Source organism: Setaria viridis, chromosome 1 (genome assembly GCF_005286985.2).
Source record: "Setaria viridis chromosome 1, Setaria_viridis_v4.0, whole genome shotgun sequence".
Taxonomy (NCBI): domain Eukaryota; kingdom Viridiplantae; phylum Streptophyta; class Magnoliopsida; order Poales; family Poaceae; genus Setaria; species Setaria viridis.
In genome coordinates this window covers 29,632,385-29,656,684 of record NC_048263.2, presented here as the reverse complement: position 1 = coordinate 29,656,684, position 24,300 = coordinate 29,632,385, and the positions used below count along the sequence as shown (strand labels likewise).

Genomic DNA, 24,300 nt, shown 5'->3' with positions numbered 1-24,300 from the left:
AATTTTAGGCTATTTTTGTTATAATACTGCACCAACGATCCCAAAAATTCAATTCAATTCCATTTCGTTTCGTTTTAGTACGAGATGGTCCTGGGCAGCTGTACATATTCTGCGATCACAGGTGAGAACAATATGGACTCTGGTTACACTTGCGGCTTTATTCTCTTGTCAACAATTTGGTCAGCCAGGAGAATGGGCCTGGCGACTGACTGTTCAGATAATGCGATCGGTTCGGAGTTCAGACACGGGCCAGCCCAAAATTAGAGTCCTCCATTTTGAAACTTCTGAGAGACGGTCAGATTAAAGCGTAAGAAAGGGCTGGACCGCCGGAGCAAATGCTCGTTCGTGCTGCTTGACCGGAGACCTTTTTGATTTTGAACGATCTCATTCTCACCCGGACGCGTTTTGACGAGGATTCGCAGGAGTTGACGATTAGTTTGGTACCCATGCTCGTCCTCGGCGAGAACTTCTTCGAGGATCCTTAGGGGCTAAATTTCATAAGATATGACAAGTTCTTTTTGAATTAAAGATGGAAGTAAGTAGGATTTTGGAAATATATCAAGATCCATCCTTATCCTAGGGCTATCGACATGCAAGTCCCTCATGCAAGTAAAAATAAATTTCCATAACATAAGAGAAGACTTGGCAATGAAGTTGGGCGCGAGATGACGAAAGGAAGGCCCAGGCCGATCGGCTTGGACCCCCCTAGGCCGATCGGCCTGGGGTATTTCCTCGCGGCCTCGCTTTCCAATTTAAGTCACGACATCTCTGGACTATAAATACCTCAAAAATTTAGCGAGCCCGAGCATCCATTCATCAGAACTCGATGAAACCAAGGGCATTTACTAGAGGGAGCTGAGGGCTGCCACAAGTCTTCGGAGTTATCTACGAGATGGCTTAGGCCAAACCCTACCGGTCATGGTCGTCCCTACACGGCGAAGCTATGGTAGAGTTCAGGAGTCAAACCTTGTATTCATTAGGGCCTATGTACACGTGACGGTGATATCAATCTAATTTTGTGCTTTGATCTATTATGATGTATGCTTATTCTCGTATGTCTAGCTAACATATGTTCTTAGTAGGAATAGATGTAATCGTGGTAATTAGTCTATATCTTGCGGATACATCTTAGTACTACGTAGAAAGTCGGTGTGGTCACCCTTGCGTGGTGACAACATGTGGGAGGGAAAATGTCGAACGACTGCGTAGGAAGTCATTTAAGGTAAAGCTTTGAGAAACTGGAGGCGTCAACACGCACCTCGCAGTGGCGGCCATGAGAAAGTAGGTCACTTGTGAGCCGCCACACTGAGAGATGCCACACTGAGAGATGACTCTTTATCAAGGTGCTACATAGGTTGGTTATCGCTTTGGCTGGACTACAATGAGAAAATGATAGGCTCTTGCTATCCTTGGTGATGTTATATCATATATATACATCTGTGGATGTGATCTACCCTTATTTATGATATCAATCTTTACATCAAGGTTACCCTTCATATGCAATCTATGCTTCATATTAGGATTAGATCCGTTAGATTAGATGGAAAACCCTAGTCAGTTCGCTGGTGATCCACGGATTGATAAACCTTGGATGGAATACTCTATGGAAAAGCTACGATGATTCGTGCACTTGCGGTTCACAAATTGACGCGATGACTGTTGTCAACATTGTGTACATTGACATATGCTTGTTTTTTTAGCTGTGTAAGATGCAATTGGTTTCAAAGTACAACACTATGGTTACATGTCCACGAGTGTCCTTCATCGTCATTCATTAAGAAATTTTGGCCTCAAATTATAAGTATCTTTACTGTCATTCAACTTAAGAAATTTGGCCACAGACCATAGATGTCTTCAATGTCATTCAATTCAAGAACTTTGGTTACATATTGTAAGTGTTTTCACTGTCATTCAATTTAAGCAAAAAAATCAAGGCATAAAAAAATTCACGCTAGTAAAGTTAATTTTACATGTTTTATGTACATGGAATCTGTGCACAAGGACCCGGGAATGGATATGCCACTTTGTGGTCATCATTATAGAAATTAGAAACTGATAAATGTTCTTTGATAAATGTTCCTTGCTGCTACTGTTTGCTATATTGAACAGGAGCTGCTCAAATCAATTGATGAAAGCTATTGTTCTTCAACTGTTCAGAACATTAAGACTTGAAAAATATAGCTGCCTTCTACCGTAAGTTTGCATAGTATCTCTTGTGGAGATATACTATTGGACTTGCAGGTTTGCGTGAACTTGTTATCGGTTGCAATGTTTGCCCAGGCTCTACAAAAGTTTTGGGTCCACCACTGATTCAGGGAAAATGTTGACAGGCATGAAAAGTACGAAGGACGATCTCTAGGACATTAAAAGGATGTAAGTTGTGTTGGGATACAAAACTGGAGAATATAGGGGTTGGCATCAAATTGATTATATAAAAAGAAATAAGATCCATGCTAACAAATATTTTCTTTTTTCTGAACAAGTATAAATTTTAGATTCTTTATTTGTAATAAGAGGATGTTCCAAATTTCAAATTCTTTTCTTAATGTAATAACAAGCCGTTCTCCTACGTGTTTAAGAAAAAGGAATGTTACCGTAGCGTTAGCACGGGTATTATAAATTATTTCCGCTTAGTGAAGTTGTTGGCTAGTTTTCGAGGGCAAAGGATTTCAATTATAGCGGCTTGGTTCTCTTGTTTTGTGTCATTTCTTTTGATTGTATTTCTTACTTTTTCATATACATGTATGTGCTTTATATTTTATATACTTTGCAGATTTTTAGAGCCTCTCCTAATAAATCCGCTACTTATTTTTGGAAAAAAAATACATGGTTTTAAGTTTTTGTTGAGTTATTCCGACCTTAGAACTAGAATAATCTACTCCTTTTGTTGAAGACGATGTAATGCCAGTGCCTACACATATATAGGATCGGAGTAGTTTTTCGTACTTTTTATCATGCAACTTTGGCTGTGAGTACCTTTGCAATGTTCGTACAACAAAGATCCGATGAGATGACTAAGGTCTTGTTTGTTTGAACTTTTGCTTTCCGAAAGCTGACCTTCAGCTTCTTGTCGTGGAATGGTGGCTTTCCGAAAGTTAGCTTTCTAAAAGCTACCTAGCTTTCTGAAAGCGGAAGCCTCGCAATCGCATCCACCCGACGCCGGCAGCCGCCGTCTTCCTCCACCAGCGGCCTCGCCGGCTATGCTCTGGATCTCCGAGGCCACTATGCTCTGGCACGAGCAGGCTCCCAGGACGAGAAAGGTGAGGGCGACGAGCGGCACGACTTGGGGTGGAGTTGGTGACAGTGGGCGGCGCAACCTGGGGTGGAGGGAAGGCGGCGGGCGGCGCGAGCTGGCGGCGGCGGGCGACGCGAGCAGGGGCAGCGGGCTGGCGACGCGAGTTGGGGGCGGCGGGCGGCGCGAGCAGGGGTGGAGGGAGGGCGGCGGGCGGGCGGGCTGGCGATGAGTGGAGGGAGGGCGGCGCGACGGGCGTGAGCAGGAGCGGAGGGACGGCGGTGCGGGATGCGGAGGGCGGCGCGACGCAGAGGAGGAGGCGGACGGGAAAAAAAAGAAACGTACCGATTCGATACTTTACCAATGGCAGGCGGGTAGCTCGCCAAAAGCTCCTTTTTTCCTCCTTTCCAACTTTCCATCGTAACGTGGCTTTCCATAGCTTCTGGCCCATGAAAAACTAGGGTCGAAAGCTAGCTGTTTGTTTGGGCTTTCAGCTTCTCGGGGCTGAAAGCTGGCTGAAAGCCCAAACAAACAGGGCCTAAAGCTATATTTGGATAAGTTAGAGCTAAACTTTAGCTGGCTAAATTTTAGCCCATTCCATTTGGAGATATAGTTGATGGATAGAGCTAAAGTCTATAAAATATCACTTTTATCCTTATTCTCTCCTCCTTTCCATAAAGTTAGGAATATTTTGGCTTTTTTCCAAGTTACTTAGTACTCAGTAGCTCCTTCCTCTTAGCTAATGTTTTTCATCTTTATAAAGTTTAGCTCATCCATTAACTCTCTGTTTGGGTTGCTAATGTTAGCTAACCTTGAATCTAAATATATCGCGCAGAGACGAGATGAGACGGGCTCCGACTCCGAAGGATCATGCTCAAAACGATCTAGCAAGCTACGCAGCTGCTGGCTGCTGCGCAGCTCAATGCAAAAGCACACGCAGCACGAATTGGAAGGCCGTGCGCGTTTGCGTTGCTGTCTTGCTCAACTTCTGTACTCTTGACACAGGAAATCCAGGCAGTTCAGCTGCTCAGAAGTCAGAAGCTGTCCACGTAGGCTATGATCGAAAACCTCCCTAGGGAAAAAAAAAATTCGAGAGCCGCAGAAACATCACAACTCTCAGCAAACACTAGGGCCCACGCATCAGTAATGGCCTCAGCTCCTCACCACCAGATAATCTGCTTGCTTTATCTTCTCCCGATTCCTCGAGGGACACGCAGCAGCGCCAAGCAGCGAGGCATCCATGGAGGTGGTGGGCGGCGTGTCGCTGAGGCCGTCGTCGGCGCAGGCGCCGGCGCGCATCGGGAAGCTGTCGCCCGTCGACGTGGGCGGGCGCTTCGTGCTCAGGGCGGCGCCGCGGAGGCAGCCGGCGAGGCGCGCGCTGGTGGTGGAGGCCCGGGGGAGGAGCTGGTCGGAGCGGCAGATGGAGCAGCAGCGGCGCATGCCGCAGCTTCCCAAGATCGAGGACGACGGCAACCCGCGCTTCGTCATCTTCATTCGCACCGCCAATGTCCGTGGTTTGCTCTAGCTGCTGACTGTTGTCTCCATTGGATTCTTCCTAGTCAATTGGTTTCGTTCTGCAAATTCAATGGCGCGTGATCAAGGTTCCGCTGCAGGTCTACTTCTGGTACCCGCTCAACATCATCACCGGCGGCACGACGGCGAAGATCATGCTCGCCGCCAAGGACAACTTCCTCGGCAAGTACATCTACAAGGACACGCTCGCCAGGAACCTCGCTGCCGTCATTTACAAAGTAATCATCGACATCAGCAGATCTTTGCTTCACAGTTCACACGCTCTCTAAATCTTATTAATGATGATCTAGTTTTACTACTTGCACAGACTACATAGGTATATCCGCACGACCGCGAAAATCTTAATGGTGCTAATTAACAACTGACTGCTTTGACGTGTCTGTCCGTGTTGTTTGTCTGAAAGGATGAGGATGTGATCATCGACACCGCAAAAGAGCAATACCGTGTGTTGAAGACCGAAAATGAGTTTAGATATGGCTACAAAGTTGTGGTAATTTTCTCCTCGAACCTTGATTACAGAAGCTTAGTTGTTTTGTTAAGTTTTTGAATTGGATAATAATCATCCACTTTTCATTTGCATGAGCAGGAGAATGGGAACGTTAGGTCTGCGCTTACGACAAGTAATGTGATCGAAGTATGTTTCTGAAATTTTGTCAAGTTCTATCACAATGGCATAAACAATATCCTAGTTCGGACTTCAGACCCCTAATCGTTATTACTTTTCAATTATGGTCTTACTTTAGTACTGAACTATTTATGAGATATTTTACTTAATTATTATTGCATGCTGGATAGCTCAAAATAGTGTCTTGGAAAAGTTCTCCTAAGCAGAAGTTGCATCCAAATGAGGATGGAAATTGAATCTTTGATAACAAATGTTCAAATTTTCAGTAAACATGTTTTGAGCATTCTGGCATGTCATTAACAATAGGACTCCTTTTTTTTGCGAAACATTAACAATAAGACTCCTGATCTCAGCTTCCAAAGAAAGACGAGCTCAAAACCGTTGTTGACAAGGTGAAAGACTTCTTTGGCGACGTAACTGCTGGCGCCAAAGAATCCTTTGCACAGATCACAGGATCTGCTGTGACCAAAGAGGACGAGGAAGCACAAGGCAAAGAGAAGTTCCGCTCAAAGAGACGAAAGAAGCAGCGGAAGTCGAAGCAGGGACTCAGTAAGTACATTGAGACTGCTTCAACAATTCAGCATCACTTGTGTAAACCTCATTGCCATCCTTTATTTAGCCATCAGACAGAGTCTAAGCACGTGATTTTCCGTTTACATCTTGCAGAAACAGAGAAATGATTGTGTCATTCAGCACGTCAGGGGTCGTTAGACAAGTGAAGCACCGGCCGAAGTTTTGTTATCTATGTCCAGAGTTGCTCTGTAATTTCTCCAGATTTAAATTTTTGCAAAGAGACATTGTGTAACCTCCTTGCGACTAACGTGTGTGATGACTTTCTCGCTAAATCTTGCAAAATTCGGTGAAGGTTACAGCTGTATATTAATTTCATTTCTTGGAAGTTTGAAAGTGAGTGTGGCTGTACAGTGCGGGTACGAATTGGATCATATGGCAACTGAATTTTCTTTATGTGTTAAATATCAAAGCACTTTATGTAGGTTACAAAAGGGCACCAGTGTCGAGTATGTCAAACCAGTAACTTAACGAAGATTGCACAGAACCACATATATGAGACTTGAAATGGGAAAACAAGGTTGGCCACAAAAGTAACGTCCATGGGATGGAGCTGCACCTTCCTCATTCTACAGACCCTTGGGATACATGTACCAAATTCACGCTTAAAACACAAGTTCTCTTAGAAACTTGTTCCCGGCGCAAGAAGAGCAACGCTCATGTCTTAATGGAAGCCTAGGTGAAGACGACGCAAGAAGTCCAGTGCGGGAAACATTGGCAGGGCGCTGAAGGAGCTGCAACAGAAACAGCAACTCTTATAGGTCAATGACTCGTGAAAGCTTCTGTATGCGGTTCAGCAAGAAGTCCCCTTGCTTGATGGTTGCCTGGTAGAAAGCATTCCTCTCATCTGGTCGGTTTGTCTCCAGAACACCAGCAACCTTATCAATTTTGCAGTGAAGCTTTCCAGCTGCAATGAACCGTGAGAGTTCCCTACAACAAATGAAAAGTAGGCTTTATGAATACTAAAGTAACAGGAAAAAAATCATGGTTAGCAGGAATTACAAAGATAGAACCACAGCAACTGATACAGCACTTACTGGTCTATGAAATCAACAGTCACACCAAAAGCAGCAGCCATTGCTTCCATTGTCACACTCTTGTACGACTCCAGGAATTGTGAGTAGACAACAGTACGCACTTCCCGCATGTAGTAGCGGAAATGAGGCTGAAGGTATCGGTCTAACTTGATCTGCTCTGCCAAGCCAGCTGGAAACAATCATAGACCATAGCACTGTCAGAAACGAATACAATGCATAATAATCTTTTTTTGAAAAGCATAATGCATAATAATCTTACAATAATGCAAGAGCTTGGAAAAGTTATTTATATATCTCAACTTACAGAATGCAACAAAGAACGACTTGTACTGGCAATTGTACAGGGAATTGAGGAACTCAGAGAGGTGAGGTACTTTCCCAATCACAGCCAGGATTTCTGGTGCATCTACCACCTGTCAAATTTCTTGTTATTGAGGAAACCATGATATGATGATAAGGAAACAGAGCAGACTAGACAAAGTTGAATACCTTTTGTTTCAGAGATACACGATCCAGTGTGATGATACTAGTGAGGACTGTATAAAAGATGAATGTATCATATGGGAATAACTCATAGGTAGTGAAAGTCGAAATGGAATCTAAAAATAAGCTGGCAGCTTTTTTGAAGTTTCTAGTTGCCATGCAGTACAATCCTTCATATACTTTCAATCTGTTCTTCCTCTCCCAGTCACCTCCTTCCTCAAACAAGCTTCAATAAGTAAAATTTATGGTTAAATATTACTGATTACTCTGTGAGACAAATGACAGAATGGAACTCACAAACAAAGATAAAGCTTACTTCTTTGCCTTATCAATGGACTTTGAGATGAGATCAAAATCCATGTAGAAAAAACCAATCTGCAAAGTGTGAAACACAAGATCCATCTTTTGGCCAACAGCTACAGTTTTTCCTTCAGTAACTTTAAGCTGTTCCAGGGCTTTCTCCTGAAATAGATCAATAAGGATTTTTAAGATGTGCAACCACAATATCTTGGACAGGCTCTTAGTGAACAAGGCCACAGATGAATGTAGAACAAAACAAGTCTGTACCTTCTCACCAACCCTTATAAAGTACAAGGATTTGGCAAGATGGGCTTCACGTACTTCGCTCTCACCCAAATTCTCCTCAGCGTCAGCAATTCTTCATGACAATTGATAAGGAGTTCAGTCTCAAAGGAACAAAACTTGCTTGCAATTAAATCATTATATACATAGTATGTGAAGTCAAAAACATGCAGAATCTTATAACCACTGAAAAGACATCCAAATTGCACTTCAGAGTTCTGTTAAACATTCTACTGTAGTTTGTTATCATAACTTGCTCTTCCTTCGCACTCATATCCTCATTATAACCTCATTAATACTGACTACTTGGCACAAATTCCAACTTACTTGACTGGTTTTTATTCCTGTGGTTAAGTTGTAGAAAGTTATTCGGCATCAATTGGATCAAATATCAAGGCATGAACTGTAGTATAGTCTTTAGAACCCCTTAGGCCCTTACTGCCCTTCCTCAACCCCTGCTATACCACTTAACAGAAATGCAATAACCAAAAGCATGTGTACTTATCAATGTGCATGACAGAGGATGCAGGGATATGCAAACCATCTCAGAGATACCAATTAGATCATAGCGTGGACATAAGTGTTCAACACAATTAAGCACAACTCTTACAAAAATTGCAGGACTTTTTTCAATGCCCTACTGAAGAGCTAAAATGTATACACGAACCATTATTCAAGGGGTAAATATATTAATTAATTAAATTAATTCAACTGGATCTTATCACAGTCCATGAATGCGAAATCATAGATCGAATGTGGGGATGAGGCACACTTGAAGAGCGCAGTACAAGTCCTTCTGGATCTATTTCAGTGTTTTGCATCGATAACACGACCTCTTCCTCCTATAGGTAGTTTGGGAGAAGTTTCTTTTTAAGTGGATACCTCAAGACCAAAAATAGCACGTAATTATTCAGCTTTCACAATATTCGATGATTTGCTCGCTATCTGAGGCATTAATTTACCTACTAAAATATCACCAGTGTCTACCCAGGATGCCAACTTCACAGTACAAGTACAATTGATATAGTTGAAGCATAGTACAAATATGTTTTTTTTATGGAACATTTGGTGTCAGCCTATAGGTTTTCTAATTCCCTCACCCCAAGAACACACAATCATAATCCATAACCCACACCTATCCAGTGCAATACAACGGCAAGCTGTACCACCTACTTCTAGCATCCAAACTAAGGTAGTCTGATTGGCGAAAGGTCATAGCACAACCTGAGTTATCATCAGTTCATCACCACAAAATCATCAACGCACACGGTACTAGATGAATAATCAACATGGCAACGGGAAAGAAGCCACATCCGAGCAGAAGGAAAAGGACGAAGCAACTCACTTCTCATCGAGCTTGCGGATCTCCTCGTCGATCCGCCCACGCATCTCGGCCAGCAGCGCGGCGTCCGGCTCCAGCACGCCCGCGGAGACCAGCGACTCGAGCAGCGGCGCCATGTCTGGCCACAGAAAGCCGAACCACGTCAGGGAGCCGCACATCTGAGGAAGCGGGGGGAGAGGAGAAGAGGGGCGGCACGGTACCATCGGATTTCACGGTGTCGAGGACTTCGGCGCGGAGGACGACCTTGGAGAGGTCGTCGACGGCGGGGTGGGAGAGAAGGAAGAGCTTGTGCGCCAGCACCAGGTGCCGCTCCTGCTTCCCATCCTCGCCGGCGCCGCCGTCCATCTCGCACGTCGCCGGGGGTCTCGCTTCCGTTCGGTTCGGCAGGCTCTCGCTTCGGTCGCACGGAGTCGGGTGCTCGGCGTCTGTGGGGGGATTGGCTGCTTCGGTCGCACGGAGTCGGGTGCTCGGCGTCTGTGGGGGATTTATTGTGGATGGGAAACGTGGCCCAGTTGTAAACGGCATCCAGTGGCGATAGCCCATGGGCCGGATTTGTCGAAATCTACTCGACTCTCTTCCGAAAGAAAATCATTGACCATTGCAGTGGAACGGACTACTTCAATCAGTGTTCGGTGATCTATTATATAGAACGTGCTGAGCACGTTTTTCGTTAAAAAGAAGAAAGTTTGTTTATTATAAGAAAAAAAAACCTTACAGTTTGAAAGAAGCAAAACGAACAACAAGAACCACATTCATGATCTTTAACAGCCCGACTAACCCTACAAAGCCCATCGAAGCTCAAAGCCTTGCCTCCTACAAAATGGCGAGAGCCAATGCTACCAGAGCTAGAGCGGATCAGTCATGCACCTGACGGTTCCGTTCCCGCCACAACGACCAAGCGACCAACCAAACCAGGGTTCAAACCCTTTCCGACGTGATTTAGGCACCCTCTTCCGAAATTGTAACCACCATGAAGCGACCGCACCTTTCTCTTGGGGTACTAATATTTGGAGGTTCACATAACGAAGAGTGTGAAACCACGTTTCCCGGCTATGTACACAACCGGTAAGCAAATAATCTATAGTTTGCATCTCTTGTGCATACAGAGCCTAATCATCTTTGTCACGGAGCTCATGGCGATGAAGACAGTTAGAAGTCTAACAACGACCATGTAAAACGAGCCATCCGAAGAACTTGCGTTTACCCAGGACCTGAGCCTTCCAAAGTCTCTGTCACGAGTGCCCCTATGTAGATCACTGATTTTTTTGCCCAAGGGGAAATCAGTGATCTTTGATGCACGACGAATGCATGCGGCATCACATCTAGCATCCAATTAAAAGATCATAATTTATATGCAGATACAAAACTCATGGATTGCCACTTTGGGAGAAGCGCCTTGAGTCTTGACTCTCTTTAACTGTATGTATCAACTGAAACGTAGAATCAGACAAGAGACACAAAATCTCCACATCGAAATCGATTTCGAAAGCAACACATAATAGTAGTCCCAACACGGCTTCCAATTTCGACTCCAACTGCATTTCACGGCATGAAGCTGATGAACTAGAAACAAAACCTTACATGATAACGTGAATGGGAACTAATAATGCAAGCATGCCAAAACTGAATTTCGATGTGCAGAACTGATCGAGCCAGCGCTTTTGCATGGCTAAGGGGTGTTTGGATGTCCCTGCTAAACTTTAGCACATATCACATCGGATGTTTGGATATTAACTAGGAGTATTAAATATAGTCTAATTATAAAATTAATTGCACAGATGAAGTCTAATTAGCTCATGTTTAGTCCTCCTAATTAGGATCCGAACATCCGATGTGACCCTGCAAAAGTTTAGTACCTCGTATCTAAACACCTCCTAAGTTCTGCTGCTCCTAGCTATGATCCAGAACAATGGAGAGATCTTGACGGCAGTTGTACCCGATCAGCTCCTCGAGCTCCCTGCCACGCCTCAGTACTTGCTCCCCATCGTACGACCTTGGTGACGACTCGCCAAATTACCACCTCTCGCATCAAACAGACCAACCAATTCTGCGAAGCAGTGTTAAAATCCCAATTTTGGCACTGTGCAAAAAGAAAATTTCTCATCACATCAAACTTACAGTACATGCATGAAGTACTGAATGTAGACGAAATTAAAAAATCAAAAAATAATTGCACAGTTTGGTTGTACTTTGCGAGACGAATCTTTTGAGCTAATTAGTCAATATTTGGACAATAATTCACAAATACAAACGAAACGCTACAGTATGCTACAGTGCTGCACAGAATCATTGTCCAAAATCAGGCAACTAAACAGGGCCCAAAACAAAGTAGCCCCAACACGAATTCCAAGTTCAACTTCCACTGCACTTTTATTGCATGACATGACACCTGAAAAACTACAAACATAATCTATTGATCAGAGCATTCGCGGCATTAGTATCAGTCATTACGTACAATGCCACCGAAACTCCTGTAGTACCGGTTTGTGGCCTCAACTGATACTAAATGGCGACATGTGGACCGCGTGGCCGACAGCTAGATCCCTAAGAAGCCATTTAGTACCGGCTGGTGGCTTCAGCCGGTACTAAATGGTGAGAATGTCATTTAGTACCGGTTAGTAGCTTGAACCGGTACTAAATGAAACCATTTAGTACCTATTGAAGTTACTCGCTGGTACTAATGTCAACCATTTGCTCTATATATAAATGAGCTGCTTTCTTAGCTTCCTCCTCGAGCAAGCTCAACCATTTGCTCGGGCTTAGTTTTTCTTCACTCGACCAGCTTCTTCACTAAACCGGTTAGCAACTTCATTTCTCCCTCCTCTGGTCATAGTATTCTAGGTTTGAATGAGCTAGTTTTATGTTACAAATGGAGTACTTGTTGCTTTATTAGATGCTTTATTAGAGTGAGGAGAATGAAGAGTCTTTTAGAATGAGTTTTATATTACAAATGAAGTACTTGTTGATCTTTTAGAACGAGGAGAAAATAGAGCTTTTTAGAGTGAGGTGATTGGGAAGTTTTTTAGAATAATTTTTATGTTACAAATGGAGTACTAACTTGTTGATCTTTTAGAACGAGGAGAATGGGAAGTTTTTTAGAGTGAGGACTAAATATTATAAACACATTTACTCTATTTTTCTCCTACCTAATATTGATAAAAAAATTATCTAATACGAATCTCTATGTTCATTTTTCACGTAATACGATGCAGATGGATTAGCATTGGATGTAACACCTCCGCTCCTCCAATACCAGAGAACAGAAGAACTTCGAGTCCACAAACTCTGGCTGAACATTATGAACGAATCTTGAAATAGTTTTCCAGACACCCTATGGAGCCAGATTTTCATAATAGAAGTATGGTGGTCAATAGCCTATTCAGGCAGAGATTTGTTTACTGACCTTGACCCATCAGCTTATGGTTGGTTTTGGATTGCCAAAATGGCCTATGCTTAGTGAACATGTATTTTGCCTGGACAGGCTATTGGATCACCGTACTTCTATTACGAAAATGTAACACTTACTCCAAAAAACATTTGGACAATTATTTCAAAATTCCTTTATAGTATTTAGCCATAGTAGGTGGACTCGTAAATCTCATGTTGTACCATTATTTTAGAATTGGTGTATCTTTTTATCTCCTAAATTAACAGTCGTGACGTGGACGATCCTATGTTCTAAATATCTCATTTATGTAAGACTTAATATATGCGCTAGGTTATATCGATAGATTCTTACGAATCGACATTATCGATATAAATTGTAGTTTGTATGTTGCAATGATTAATGATCACGATGTGGACAATCCTAGGTTCTAAGTATCTTATTTATGTAATATTTAATATGCACAATGAATTTCACATGTAATGTACTCTAGTTAATATTTGTGATGAATTTTTATCTCTACTATTTCATCTATACATATAAACACTTGACAACCTTGTCATAATAACAACCTTGTCTTAATGATTGAAATATTTTTTAGAATTAAGATAGTGTGCACGGGAAAAAAATTGCTGGAGGTGGACAGTTTTAGCTCCCGCCAATTTGGCAACTTTAGTATCGGTTGGAAACATACCCGGTACTAAATGGAGGAATTTAGTATCGGGCAAAGGCTGGAACCGATACTAAATGTCCCTAATTTCAGATCCCGCCATTTAGTAGTACCGGTTGGGAGCCCTGCCCGGTACGAAATGGAAGAATTTAGTACCAATCAAAGGCTAACACCGGTTCTACAAATACTTTGTCTTCTCCAAATACTTAGCAGTTTCCAAAAATTAGCAGTTCCTCCCTCTACGCCGCGCCGGCCCCATCCCCATCACCCTCACCCACCACCGCCACCCCGTCCCCATTGTTGTTGCCATCGCCATCGCCATCTCCGTCTTCCACCACCGCCGCACCGGTCCCGTCCCGTCCCCATCTCCATTGCTATCACCATCGCACCGTCCTGTCCGCATCTCCATCACCGTCATCGTCGCCCGTCGCCCCATCCTCGACCACCGCTACCTCGTTCCCGACCGCTGTCCCCGTCACCGCGCCTCTTCCTTCCCCGCCTTCCTCGGGGGCCGCCGCCGCGCCTCCCCCACCTCACCCACACGCCCTCCCCGATTAGGTTTTCTTTTTTGGATAATTTTGATTTTGATGCATTAAAATAATTTTGCTACCCATATTAGATTAAAATGGATATGAATTTGCTTGAATTAGATACCAATTTGTATTAGATGCTAAGTAATTATTTTTTATGATACAATTATGGCATAAGGCTATATCTCTTAGAGGATATGTAGATATTCACAGGTAGCATTGTGATAGGATTGTGGATTGCTATGAAATGATGGTCTAGATTTACTTCAATATATATGATGTGTGTATATGACAATGTATTATTGGTGGCAAAGTTGACTAGTTAAGAAAAATTGTGGCAAATTATTTTATCACAATTTTATTTGGACAGTTTGAGTTAACTATGGCAAGTGGAAGTTCTTGGTAGCGGCGGTCGTGGAGTGGCCGCTATGGTGGTGGCAGTCGTGGACACTACATTTTTGAGGAGCCACCATTGGCTCGTCCTCCAGGAATTCACTTCCCTAATCGCGTCATTGACTTGCCAAAAGGCGATCGAAGCAGAGGAACAATTCCCAATATAGTAATTGTCGTTGTCAAGATTAGCGAATCAAGACTTAGACTAGTAAATTTCTTTTATGCGCGTGAGCCTCAGGTGGTTGCGTGGGAGACACAGATTTAGACTGGTTCGGGCAAAGGAAGCCCTACGTCCAGTATCGAGGATGCTCGTGTTGCCCACGCGGGGGTTCTGTAGTAGGGGGTTACAGATTAGCGAGAGAGGGACTGGTCCCAAGTCTCTTTAGTTTCAGCGCTCTTAGGGAGAGTTGTAGTGTACTATGGTGTGTGGGAGAAGAAGCTGATCGATCGATCCCTCTCTCCGGCCCCGGGTTCCTCCTTTTATATCGCAAGGGGATGGCCGGAGTTACAATTGGGATCAGGTAAAAAGGTTTGTAAAGAGTAAAGCGTAAAAAGGTAAGAGGTATGGCAGGAAGGAGGAGCGAGATCCTAGGTGTCCGATGCCCTGCCGACCCTAGACGCGTGCCGGCGTGCATGCCGGAGGGGGAGGTCGCCGGGCGCCAAGTGTTGTTGCTCCCCGCAGATAGCTACTTCGATGCTCGTAGGTATCAGGTCATGATGAGGGCGCTCCGTCGTTACCCCAGCGTCCGTTAGGGAGGACGGTGGATGCCGCTGCTCAGGCGATGGCTGTTGAGAGGGAGAGCGTCACATCCGTACTGCTGGGTGCGTGGGACCCGAGGGCGTGCGGGGCCCGAGGACTGGCTGCTCTCTCTCTTGCTTCGGTCGGCACAGGCCATGAGTACCCTGCGGCGAATGGGAGCCGGCCGCCGGCACTGTAGCCTGCACAGGGCGGTCGTGCACGGGTACTTGCGCTGGGTTGCGTGAGGGGCGCGGTCGCCCTGCCCTCTGCCAGACCTGCGGCGCATTTATGGCGAGGCCGACAGGGGGACCCACTGGATTTTGTCTGTCTTGCTCATGTGGATCGCATCCGAGGGGGGTTCCGGCCCCGTGGGCCCCAGCGTGCCCGACTCCTTCGCTTAGGGTCGGACGAGGCGGAACTTTTCGTGGCACAGGGTCGGGCGCCCCCGACCCTGGGGTCGCGGTCGGGCGAGGCGGATTCCTTGCGGAGGGGGGTCGTCCGTTCCCGATCTTGGCGTCTTGATCGGGCGAGGCGGAGTTTTGGTCACGTCTTGGTGGGCCTGGGCCTTCTGCGTTTGCTTCCTTAAATGTTGCTTAGGGGATCGTTAATATTTCCCCCGAACAGTAGCCCCTGAGCCTGTGGTGGAGCAGGAGTGCTCCTCCGGAGGCTTTTTTCGCTGTTTTGCCGCGGATTTTGTGTTATGGCGTGCTTGTTTTATTTCAGCCACGCTTGTGAGGACCCGCAAGTTGTGACCACACGCGTGGCAGTTGGTTGCGAGGCTAGCCCCCGAGCTCCCGCTTGTTGCAGGAAACCGATCGGGAGGCTAGGTCGACTTTTTTGATCGTTGCCCCTCAAGCGTCCGTTCGCTTGGACGGAGGGGTTGAGCCGTGCCACGTTATCCGCATTGGACGAACCGTGGTGCTCGTTTGAGCTGCAAACGGGTAAGTTCGAGTGGAGTCCCGGTCCCCGTTCGGGGGGGTCCGGCTTGGGCCAAGCTGGTGGCGTACTCCAATTTCCCGCCGGTCAGTTCATATAGTTCCCGGACCCGTTCGACCGGATCTGAGGGCTCGTTGCCTTTCCCCGTGGAAAAACCATGAACTTCTCACCGAGCGGGACTCGAACGTGAGGTTGGGGCACCCTTGGCGTTCGCTCGCCTGGGTGTTGGCCGCTAGCGGGCCCGCCCCTTCTCACCCCTTGCTTGGGGGATGTCCTGAGGCAGCTGTCGAACCCGTGTTGGGCCAGCTTTCGAACCCCTGGACCGTACTGGGCCGTAGGGACGTTTTCAGCCCCGTATCCCTTTCTTACCTCCCTGTGGACCTTGGACCGGAGCGGAGCGGTTGGTGTGCCTGGGCCGAACGTGGGGAGCGTCGTGGGCGTGGCACCCGGGAAGTGGAGTTATGGAAGCGCCGTCCCGCGAATCGAGGAAGATAGGATGTTTTTCGCGGCCGATCGTGCGCGCGGTTTTCAAAAAGGAAATGGGTGTGGCAGGGGCGTACCTGGCGCCGCATTTATGGCGGCCGGGGCGTCGATTCGGCTTCCCCAGTACCTTTCCTATAAAAGCAGGAGCTCGCCGTGCCGGTTCCTCTCCTTTCGCACTCGAGCCTCCTTGCCTTCCTCTTAGTTCACCTGCGCTCGCTCCGCTCGCCTCGTTCCCGTCGCTCCACGGCGCGCGCTTTCGTCTTCCACCTCCGTCGATCTCCTCCCTTTCCCGGCGATGGCCTCCTGGGGAGTTTCCCACTTCACCTCCAACCGCGCCGAGGGCCTGGTGCGAAAGGGGCTCCTCTGCGAGAAGACGGAGGCGGACGAGTGGTTGCTGCCGGGGCCGGAGCAGGTTCCGTCGCCTCCCGCCGGCTACGTCGTCTCCTTCGCCCACTTCCACGAGCGGGGATTCGCCTCCCCCCCAAGCCGCTTCTTCCACGGGCTCCTCCACTACTACGGGCTCGAGCTCCAGCACCTCAACCCCAACAGGATCCAGCACATCGCGGCGTTCGTCGCGCTGTGTGAAGGATTCCTGGGCATTGAGCCCCACTTCGAGCTGTGGAAGTTCTTCTTCACGGTGAGCCTGTATCAGAAGGCAGGGAAGGCCGGGAGCCAGCAGCGGTCGCCTCCGGTGCCGATTGGGTGCGCCGGGATCCATCTCCGTCATACTCGCTCCAAGGAGTACATGACGGTGAAGACCTCGGTGTCCCCACAAGGGGTGGCATAACCAGTGGTTCTACGTGAAGAACTACCCGAACTCCTCCTTGCCGGTCTTCACCGGCCGCACCATCGACACGGCGCCCGAGGTATGGGCGTACGGGCCGGTGGAGAAGGAGAAGAAGAAGATCTCCGACTTGCTGCAGGCCATTGGGCAGCTGAAGCGGGATGGGCTCACCGGCGCCGGGGTCATCGGCGCGTACCACGCCCGGCGGGTGGCGCCGCTGATGCTCCGGGCCCGGCCGCTTGGCGCCATGACCCCCGACACGCCGCCCGAGGGCACCGCTCTGGCGACGGGTGCGCTCGCCGCCTCCGAGATCCGGCAACGGCTCCGGGAGGCGCTGGAGGATAAGGACGTCGACTACCCGATCCCCGGGCATCCGCCGATGCGCCCGGAGCCGGGCTTCGTAGACCTGGTAAGGCGTTTGGGTCACCGCTTCTCCCTCCTGGTGTCCGCTATTTTGTTTTTCTGATGCGGATCCGCTTTACGTTTTGCAGGGCATGCTGACCCGGGTCGCGGACTCCCTCCCGCCGGTGCCGGAGGATGCCGAGCGGAGGGCTCGCAACCGTCTCCGGGCCGAGGAGCAGAAGCGCCGCAAGGACAAGGAGACGGCGAGGCGGCGGAAGAAGGCCGCCAAGGAGCTCCAGCGGCGGCGGAGGGGGGCGGTCGTGTCCGACGACGACGACGATGAAGAAGAAGAAGAAGAAGAAGACAAGGAGGAAGAGGAAGAGGAGGAGGAAGAGCTGTTTGCCCCCCGATCGGGGGCTTTGGTGATTCGCGACGCACCCCCGCAGACGGCTGCGAGGGGTGCAGCGGAGGGAGCGTCTTCCCGGGGTCCGGCTCCCCCGGGTCCTTGGGCTGTGCCTCAGGGGCCAGCACAGCGCGTGCTCCAGGAGCCGGCGCGGACTGCTCCTCAGGGGGCGGCGCAGGACGTTCCCCGGGGGTCGGCGCAGGGCCTCTCCCACGAAGGGGCGCGGGGCGCCCCCTCGGGGTCGGCTCAGGGCGTCCCTCAGGAGCGGGTGCGGGCCGCTCCCCCGGGGTCGACACGGAGCGCCCCTCAGGGGCCTTCAGAGCCTGCCCCTGCCGCCGCCTTGGGTCTGGCGCGGGGCGCTCCCCAGGAGTCCGCTCGGGGCGCTCCTCGGGGATTCGTGGGGACTGCCTCCGCCGCCGTGCCTGTTGGTGGAGGGCAACGGGGTGGCGACAAGCGGCCACTGCCAGATGCCCCGGGGTCGGTGTCCGGCTCCGAGTCGAAGCGCGCGCGCCGCCCATGCGCTTCGAGGGCGTAAGTTGACTTTCCCTACGTGTCGTCCTTCCTTTCTTTTTCCGTTTGTTTCTGCTGACGCCTGGCCGTCGACGTGCAGTACTTCTCCCCGTGGCGTCACCCTGCGGCTGGTGCCCAAGAAGGCGCTGCTGACGTCGTCCTCCTCCGGGGGGCGGGCCGCGGCCCCGCCAGTGGCGAGTGGCGGGGTTCCTGGTGTGGCCACAGGTCCCCCCGCGGAGGTGGCCCCTGCGGAGTCGGTTGGCGGAACGGCGACGGAGTCAGCCGTAGGAGGGGGAGCGGACTCCACTCCGCCTGCGGCCCCACCGATCGCCCCTCCGGCTCGGGGCGTGATCCCCCCGGGTCCTCAAGCCGGGGAGGTGATCAACCTCGACGCCGACGAGGCGGAGGAGGCGGTGACGACGGGGGGCAGGGCGGATGCCCCCGCTGCCATGGCGGGGTCAGAGGAAGAGGGAGCGCTTGCTCCCGGAGACGCGGCGGCGGCAGAGGCGGTGGTGACAGAGGCAGGGGCCTCCGCCCCGGTCACTCTCGCGGGAGTAACTCCGGTGGCTGAGACGGAGGTGCCCACGGGGGTGCCGTTAGCGGCCTCGGTGGCGACGAGCGCGCAGACGCCGGGGCCGTCGGCGGATCCAGGGGTTTCCAGCGTCGTGATGCCATCCTTGATGGTGACGTCAGAGTCGGCCCCCGTTCCACCCTCGGCTTCCTCCATCCCGGGGGCGTGGAGAGGGCCCGTTCTCCGCTGGACATCCCGCGATGACCCGCCGAGGCGCCTCTACGCACTGGATGACGCCGCCGAGTGGCATAGGTGGCAGGCGATGCACGGCGGCGTCGCCCAAGTTCAGGCGGCTCTGACCTCGGCGCTGGGGGTCTTGGCCAACGCCGTGGTCCCTGGCAGCAAGATATGTTATTCCTGCCGCTTGGCGATGAGTACCTCCTATTTGCTTTTTTGCTTTAACAGCATGTTGCTTGGCAGGCTCTCCAAGAGGGCAGCCGGGAGAAATCTGACTTCCTCCGGCGGCAGCGGAACCTCTGGGAGCACTACAACACCGAGAGGGAGCGCACCAGGGATCTGACCCTGCAGCTTGGCGCCGCCCAGGGGGCCGTCCGCGACTTGGAGGGGCGTGAGCAGGTGGTGTTAGAGGGGGCGCGGCGTGCCGAGGCCAGGCTCCAGGCCGTCGCCGAGAAGGCCCGCCTCGACCTCGAGGAGTTCCAGGCCGCCATGGACAGGGCCCGCCGCGACGCCGAGGGGCTCAAAGCTGCTGCTGCTAAGAGGGCCCGCCGCGACGCCGAGGAGCTGGCGCGGCTGAGGGGGGAGGGTGGAGCCCTCCGCACGGAGAACGACCAACTCCGTTTGCAGGTGCAGGGGCTCCAGTCCGCCTTGTCCCGCAGCGTCGACCGGGAGCGCGAGCTAAAAGCCGAGGCCGACGGTGAGGCTCTTTCCGCTCCTGCGTTTTTGTGTCGTTGGTGTTTTGCTTCTTCTGACTTGGTGGGATTTCTTGAGTGGCTCCTGCAGGTGAGATCACCAAGTTGCAGGCTCTGCTCGACGAGGAGCGCGGCAAGCATGGCGCCCTGCGGGATGCGGTCTGTGTCATCTGCGAGGACTTCGGTGTGGCTCCGGAGGAGGGGTCGAGCTCTCTGCCAGCTCGTGTCCTCGAGGTGCGTCGTCGCCGTCGCGAGATCGCCGTGGACGCGCTTCGCCTTGGCGTGCGGCGCGCCTTCGGGGTATTCGGCTCTCACTATTCCGACATTAATTTTGTCGGGATGAGTGAAGGGTACTGCGCCGGCTACACCGAAGCCGAGCTGGACGAGATCGACGCCGGGGTGACCGCGCCGGCGGAGGCCCTCGCGAAGCTCCTGGAGCATGAAGTCGTCCCCCCTGCCGACCCTGAGGCCGCTCCTGCCGACCCTGAGGCCGCCGCTGCTGCCGACCCTGAAGCCGCCGCTCCTGCCGACCCCGAAGCCGCTGCTTCAGCCGACCCCGAAACCACTGCTCCAGCCGACCCTCCTGCCGATTAGCTGTACCGGGCTCGCGCCCGAAAAAGTTTGTACTTATGTCAGTCGTTTTGAACTCGTTTGCGTTGGCCATACGGGCCTGTTCTTATGACTTTTTATTTGCGCAAAGGAAACCGTTTCCCTTTGTTATCCCTTTGGTCTTGAAAGCTTTAGGATGCGTTGCCGGGTGCGTCAGTAAGTTTTTGATGAGCGAAGGTACCGTAGCCGCTGGGGCGTAGGCTTTTTCGCAGTCTGATTGTAACTTGCCTGAGTACCGTTCACGCATCCTTATCTTTTTGCATCCAAAGGTTTTCGAAAGGGAGTGTTCGGTCTTGAGAAAAGAAAAAACGTTTTCTTTTTAGATGGCGCCCAGCGGCTGGGGTCGGGACCCCTGATAGCCCCCGAGGGGTATGCAGTCCTGGAGCCAGGCCAGGGTCGGATACCCCTGAGCTTAAAAGAAAAGGCCTTCTTTTTTCGCAGAAGAACAAAACTGGTAGCCCCCGAGGGGTATGCGACCCTGGAGCGAGGCCAGGGTCGGATACCCCTGAGCTTAAACGAAAGAACGGAAAAGACGGCAAGACTATGGATAACTTGGAAATGAGAGCTATGGGTAAAAGTGCCTTAGCTGTTCTATGTTCCAGGCGTTGCTGAAGATTTGCCCGTCGGGAGTTGCCAGCTTGTAGGTGCCTGGCCGTAGCACTTGTGCGACGATGAACGGGCCTTCCCATGGGGGAGTCAACTTGTGCCGACCCCTGTTATCTTGGACGAGGCAGAGCACTAGATCTCCGACGTTGAAGGCGCGGCCTTGTATCCTGCGGCTGTGGTAACGCCGTAGGGCCTGCTGGTACTTAGCTGAGTGAAGTAGGGCTACATCTCGCGCCTCGTCGAGTTGGTCTTGTGCATCCTCGAGTGACGCCTGGTTTCCCTGTTCGTCGTATGCTTTGACCCTCGGCGACCCATACTCCAAGTCGGTGGGCAAGATGGCCTCTGACCCGTAAACCATGAAGAACAGGGTGAACCCTGTCGCCCGGCTGGGGGTCGTCCTCAAGCTCCAGAGGACAGCTGGGAGCTCCGCAACCCATCGTCCGTCGAACTTTTTAAGGCGGTCGAAGATCCGTGGCTTGAGACCCTGAAGTATCATGCCATTGGGTCGCTCGACTTGCCCGTTCGTGCGGGGGTGCGCCACTGCCGCCCAATCCACTTGAATGTGGTGGTCGTCGCAGAACTGGAGGAATCTCTTCCCAGTGAACTGCGTGCCGTTGTCGGTGATGATGGAGTTTGGGATCCCAAAGCGGTGGATGATGTCGGTGAAGAACTGTACCGCTTGCTCGGACCTGATTTGCGCCACAGGCCTTGCTTCGATCCATTTGGAAAACTTGTCGACAGCGACGAGTAGATGGGTGAAGCCCCCGGGCGCCCTTTTGAAGGGTCCGACGAGATCCAGCCCCCAGACCGCGAACGGCCACGTGATGGGGATGGTTTGCAACGCCTGCGCGGGCAGGTGGGTTTGGCGGGCAAAGAACTGGCATCCTTCGCAGGTGCGGACTACCTGGGTAGCATCCGCGACCGCGGTTGGCCAGTAGAAACCCTGTCGGAAGGCGTTGCCAACAAGTATCCTTGGCGCAGCGTGGTGACCACAAGCCCCGGCGTGGATATCCTGGATCAGCGCCTTTCCCTGCTCGATCGGGATGCAGCGCTGGAGGATCCCAGTGTGACTTCGCTTGTAAAGCTCCTGGTCGATGATGGTGAAGGATTTCGCATGGCGCGCGATCCTGCGAGCTTCGGTTTTGTCTGCCGGGAGTGCGTCGTGGACAAGGTAGTCGAGGTACGGGGCTCTCCAGTCGGTCGGGGGGTCGGCCCCCGCCGCGGGGCCCGCCTCGATTTCCATAACCACGGGGTCGGATGGCTTGGCTTCCAGGGCCGGGTCGGGTGGGGCAGCGTTGGTTCCCTCGGGGTCGGTGCTCGGGTCCAGGACAGGTGGCGCGCTGCCGACCTTCCCCGGCTCGGGTCCCGACCCCAGGGCTGGGCATGCCTCGCCGACCCCTGCTGGCTCCAGATAACGGATCGAGGGCTTCAGCTGGTCGCTAACGAAAATGCCGTCGGGGACGGGCATCCGGCCGGACGCCGCCTTTGCTAGCTCGTCAGCGGCTTCGTTGAAGCGCCTTGCGACGTGGTTGAGCTCCAACCCGTCGAACTTGTCCTCGAGCTTTCGGACCTTGTTGCAGTAGGCGGCCATTTTAGGGTCATGGCAGCTCCATTCCTTCATGACTTGCTCGACGACCAACTGGGAATTGCCTCGGACGTCTAGTCGACGGATGCCAAGCTCGATGGCGATGTGGAGCCCGTTGAGCAGGGCTTCATACTCAGCGACATTATTGGATGCAGGAAAATGGAGGCGGATCATGTACCTGATGCGTACGCCCAACGGAGAGACGAAGACGAGGCCTGCTCCGGCGCGGGCCCTCATCAGCGACCCGTCGAAGTACATCGTCCAGTACTCCCGCTCCTCTGTCGCCGGCGGTGTTTGTACCTCTGTCCACTCGGCCACGAAATCGGCAAGTACCTGGGACTTGATGGCGGTGCGGGGGACGTAGGTGATACCCTGATCCATAAGCTCAAGCGCCCACTTCGCGATCCTTCCTGTTGCATTTGGGTTCCGGATTACTTCACCAAGCGGGAATGAAGAGACGACCGTTACCGGATGGGAGGTGAAGTAGTGACGCAGCTTCCTCTTCGTGATGAGGACGGCGTAGACGAGCTTTTGGATCTGCGGATATCGTGCCTTGGACTCGGACAATACTTCGCTGATGAAGTACACCAAGCGTTGCACCTTAAGAGCGTGCCCCTCTTCCTCCCGCTCCACTACTAGGGCCGCGCTGACCACCTGGGTGGTTGCCGCGACGTAGAGCAGAAGGGTCTCGCCGTCGGCCGGCGGAACTAAAATTGGGGCCTTTGTCAGGAGGTCCTTGAGTCGGTCAAGTGCCTCCTGTGCCTCGCTGGTCCACTCGAAGTGGTCGGATTTCTTCAGGAGCCGGTAGAGAGGAAGTCCTCGCTCGCCGAGGCGGGAGATGAAGCGGCTTAGGGATGCTAAGCACCCCATAACGCGCTGTACTCCCTTTATGTTCCGGATCGGCCCTATGTCGCTGATGGCCGCTATCTTCTCCGGGTTCGCCTCAATGCCGCGCACGGAGACGATGAAGCCTAATAGCATGCCCCTTGGGACTCCGAACACACATTTCTCGGGGTTAAGCTTAATACGCTTATCCCTCAGCCTTTCGAAGGCTAGCTCTAGGTCGGGAACGAGCTGATCGCCCTTCCTGGATTTGACAACGATGTCGTCGACGTAGGCCTCAACGGTCCGTCCGATAAGATCTCCGAAGCATTTAAGCATACATCGCTGGAAGGTAGCCCCCGCATTTTTGAGGCCGAACGGCATCTTGACGTAGCAGTAGGGGCCAAAGGGGGTGATGAAGGAGGTAGCGAGCTGGTCGACCTCTTTCATCGCGATCTGGTGATAGCCGGAGTACGCGTCGAGGAAGCTGAGAGTTTCGCACCCGGCGGTTGAGTCGACTATTTGATCTATGCGTGGCAAAGGGAACGGATCCTTTGGACACGCTTTGTTGAGACCGGTATAATCGACACACATCCTCCATTTCCCGTTCTTTTTCGGTACAAGAACAGGATTGGCCAACCACTCGGGGTGGTGTACTT

The 24,300-nt window shown here is 51.1% G+C and overlaps 2 protein-coding genes across 2 annotated transcripts; one reads left to right on the top strand and one right to left on the bottom strand.

Annotated features, from left to right (window-relative positions):
* The first annotated feature begins 4,434 nt into the window (after window positions 1–4,434).
* On the top strand, window positions 4,435–6,267 carry LOC117860503 (protein HHL1, chloroplastic). Its single transcript, XM_034743818.2, has 6 exons — window positions 4,435–4,739; window positions 4,846–4,983; window positions 5,169–5,255; window positions 5,352–5,399; window positions 5,744–5,939; window positions 6,057–6,267. The coding sequence occupies exons 1-6, from the start codon at window positions 4,473–4,475 to the stop codon at window positions 6,068–6,070; spliced, it is 750 nt and encodes a 249-aa protein (XP_034599709.1). The 5' UTR covers window positions 4,435–4,472; the 3' UTR covers window positions 6,071–6,267.
* A 170-nt stretch (window positions 6,268–6,437) lies between these two features.
* Window positions 6,438–9,862, bottom strand: LOC117860494 (26S proteasome non-ATPase regulatory subunit 6). The gene is made up of 8 exons (XM_034743807.2): window positions 9,605–9,862; window positions 9,408–9,522; window positions 8,048–8,138; window positions 7,797–7,942; window positions 7,487–7,706; window positions 7,302–7,410; window positions 6,998–7,166; window positions 6,438–6,890 (listed from the first exon to the last, which is right to left on the bottom strand). The coding sequence occupies exons 1-8, from the start codon at window positions 9,747–9,749 to the stop codon at window positions 6,716–6,718; spliced, it is 1,170 nt and encodes a 389-aa protein (XP_034599698.1). The 5' UTR covers window positions 9,750–9,862; the 3' UTR covers window positions 6,438–6,715.
* Between the last annotated feature and the right edge of the window lie 14,438 nt (window positions 9,863–24,300).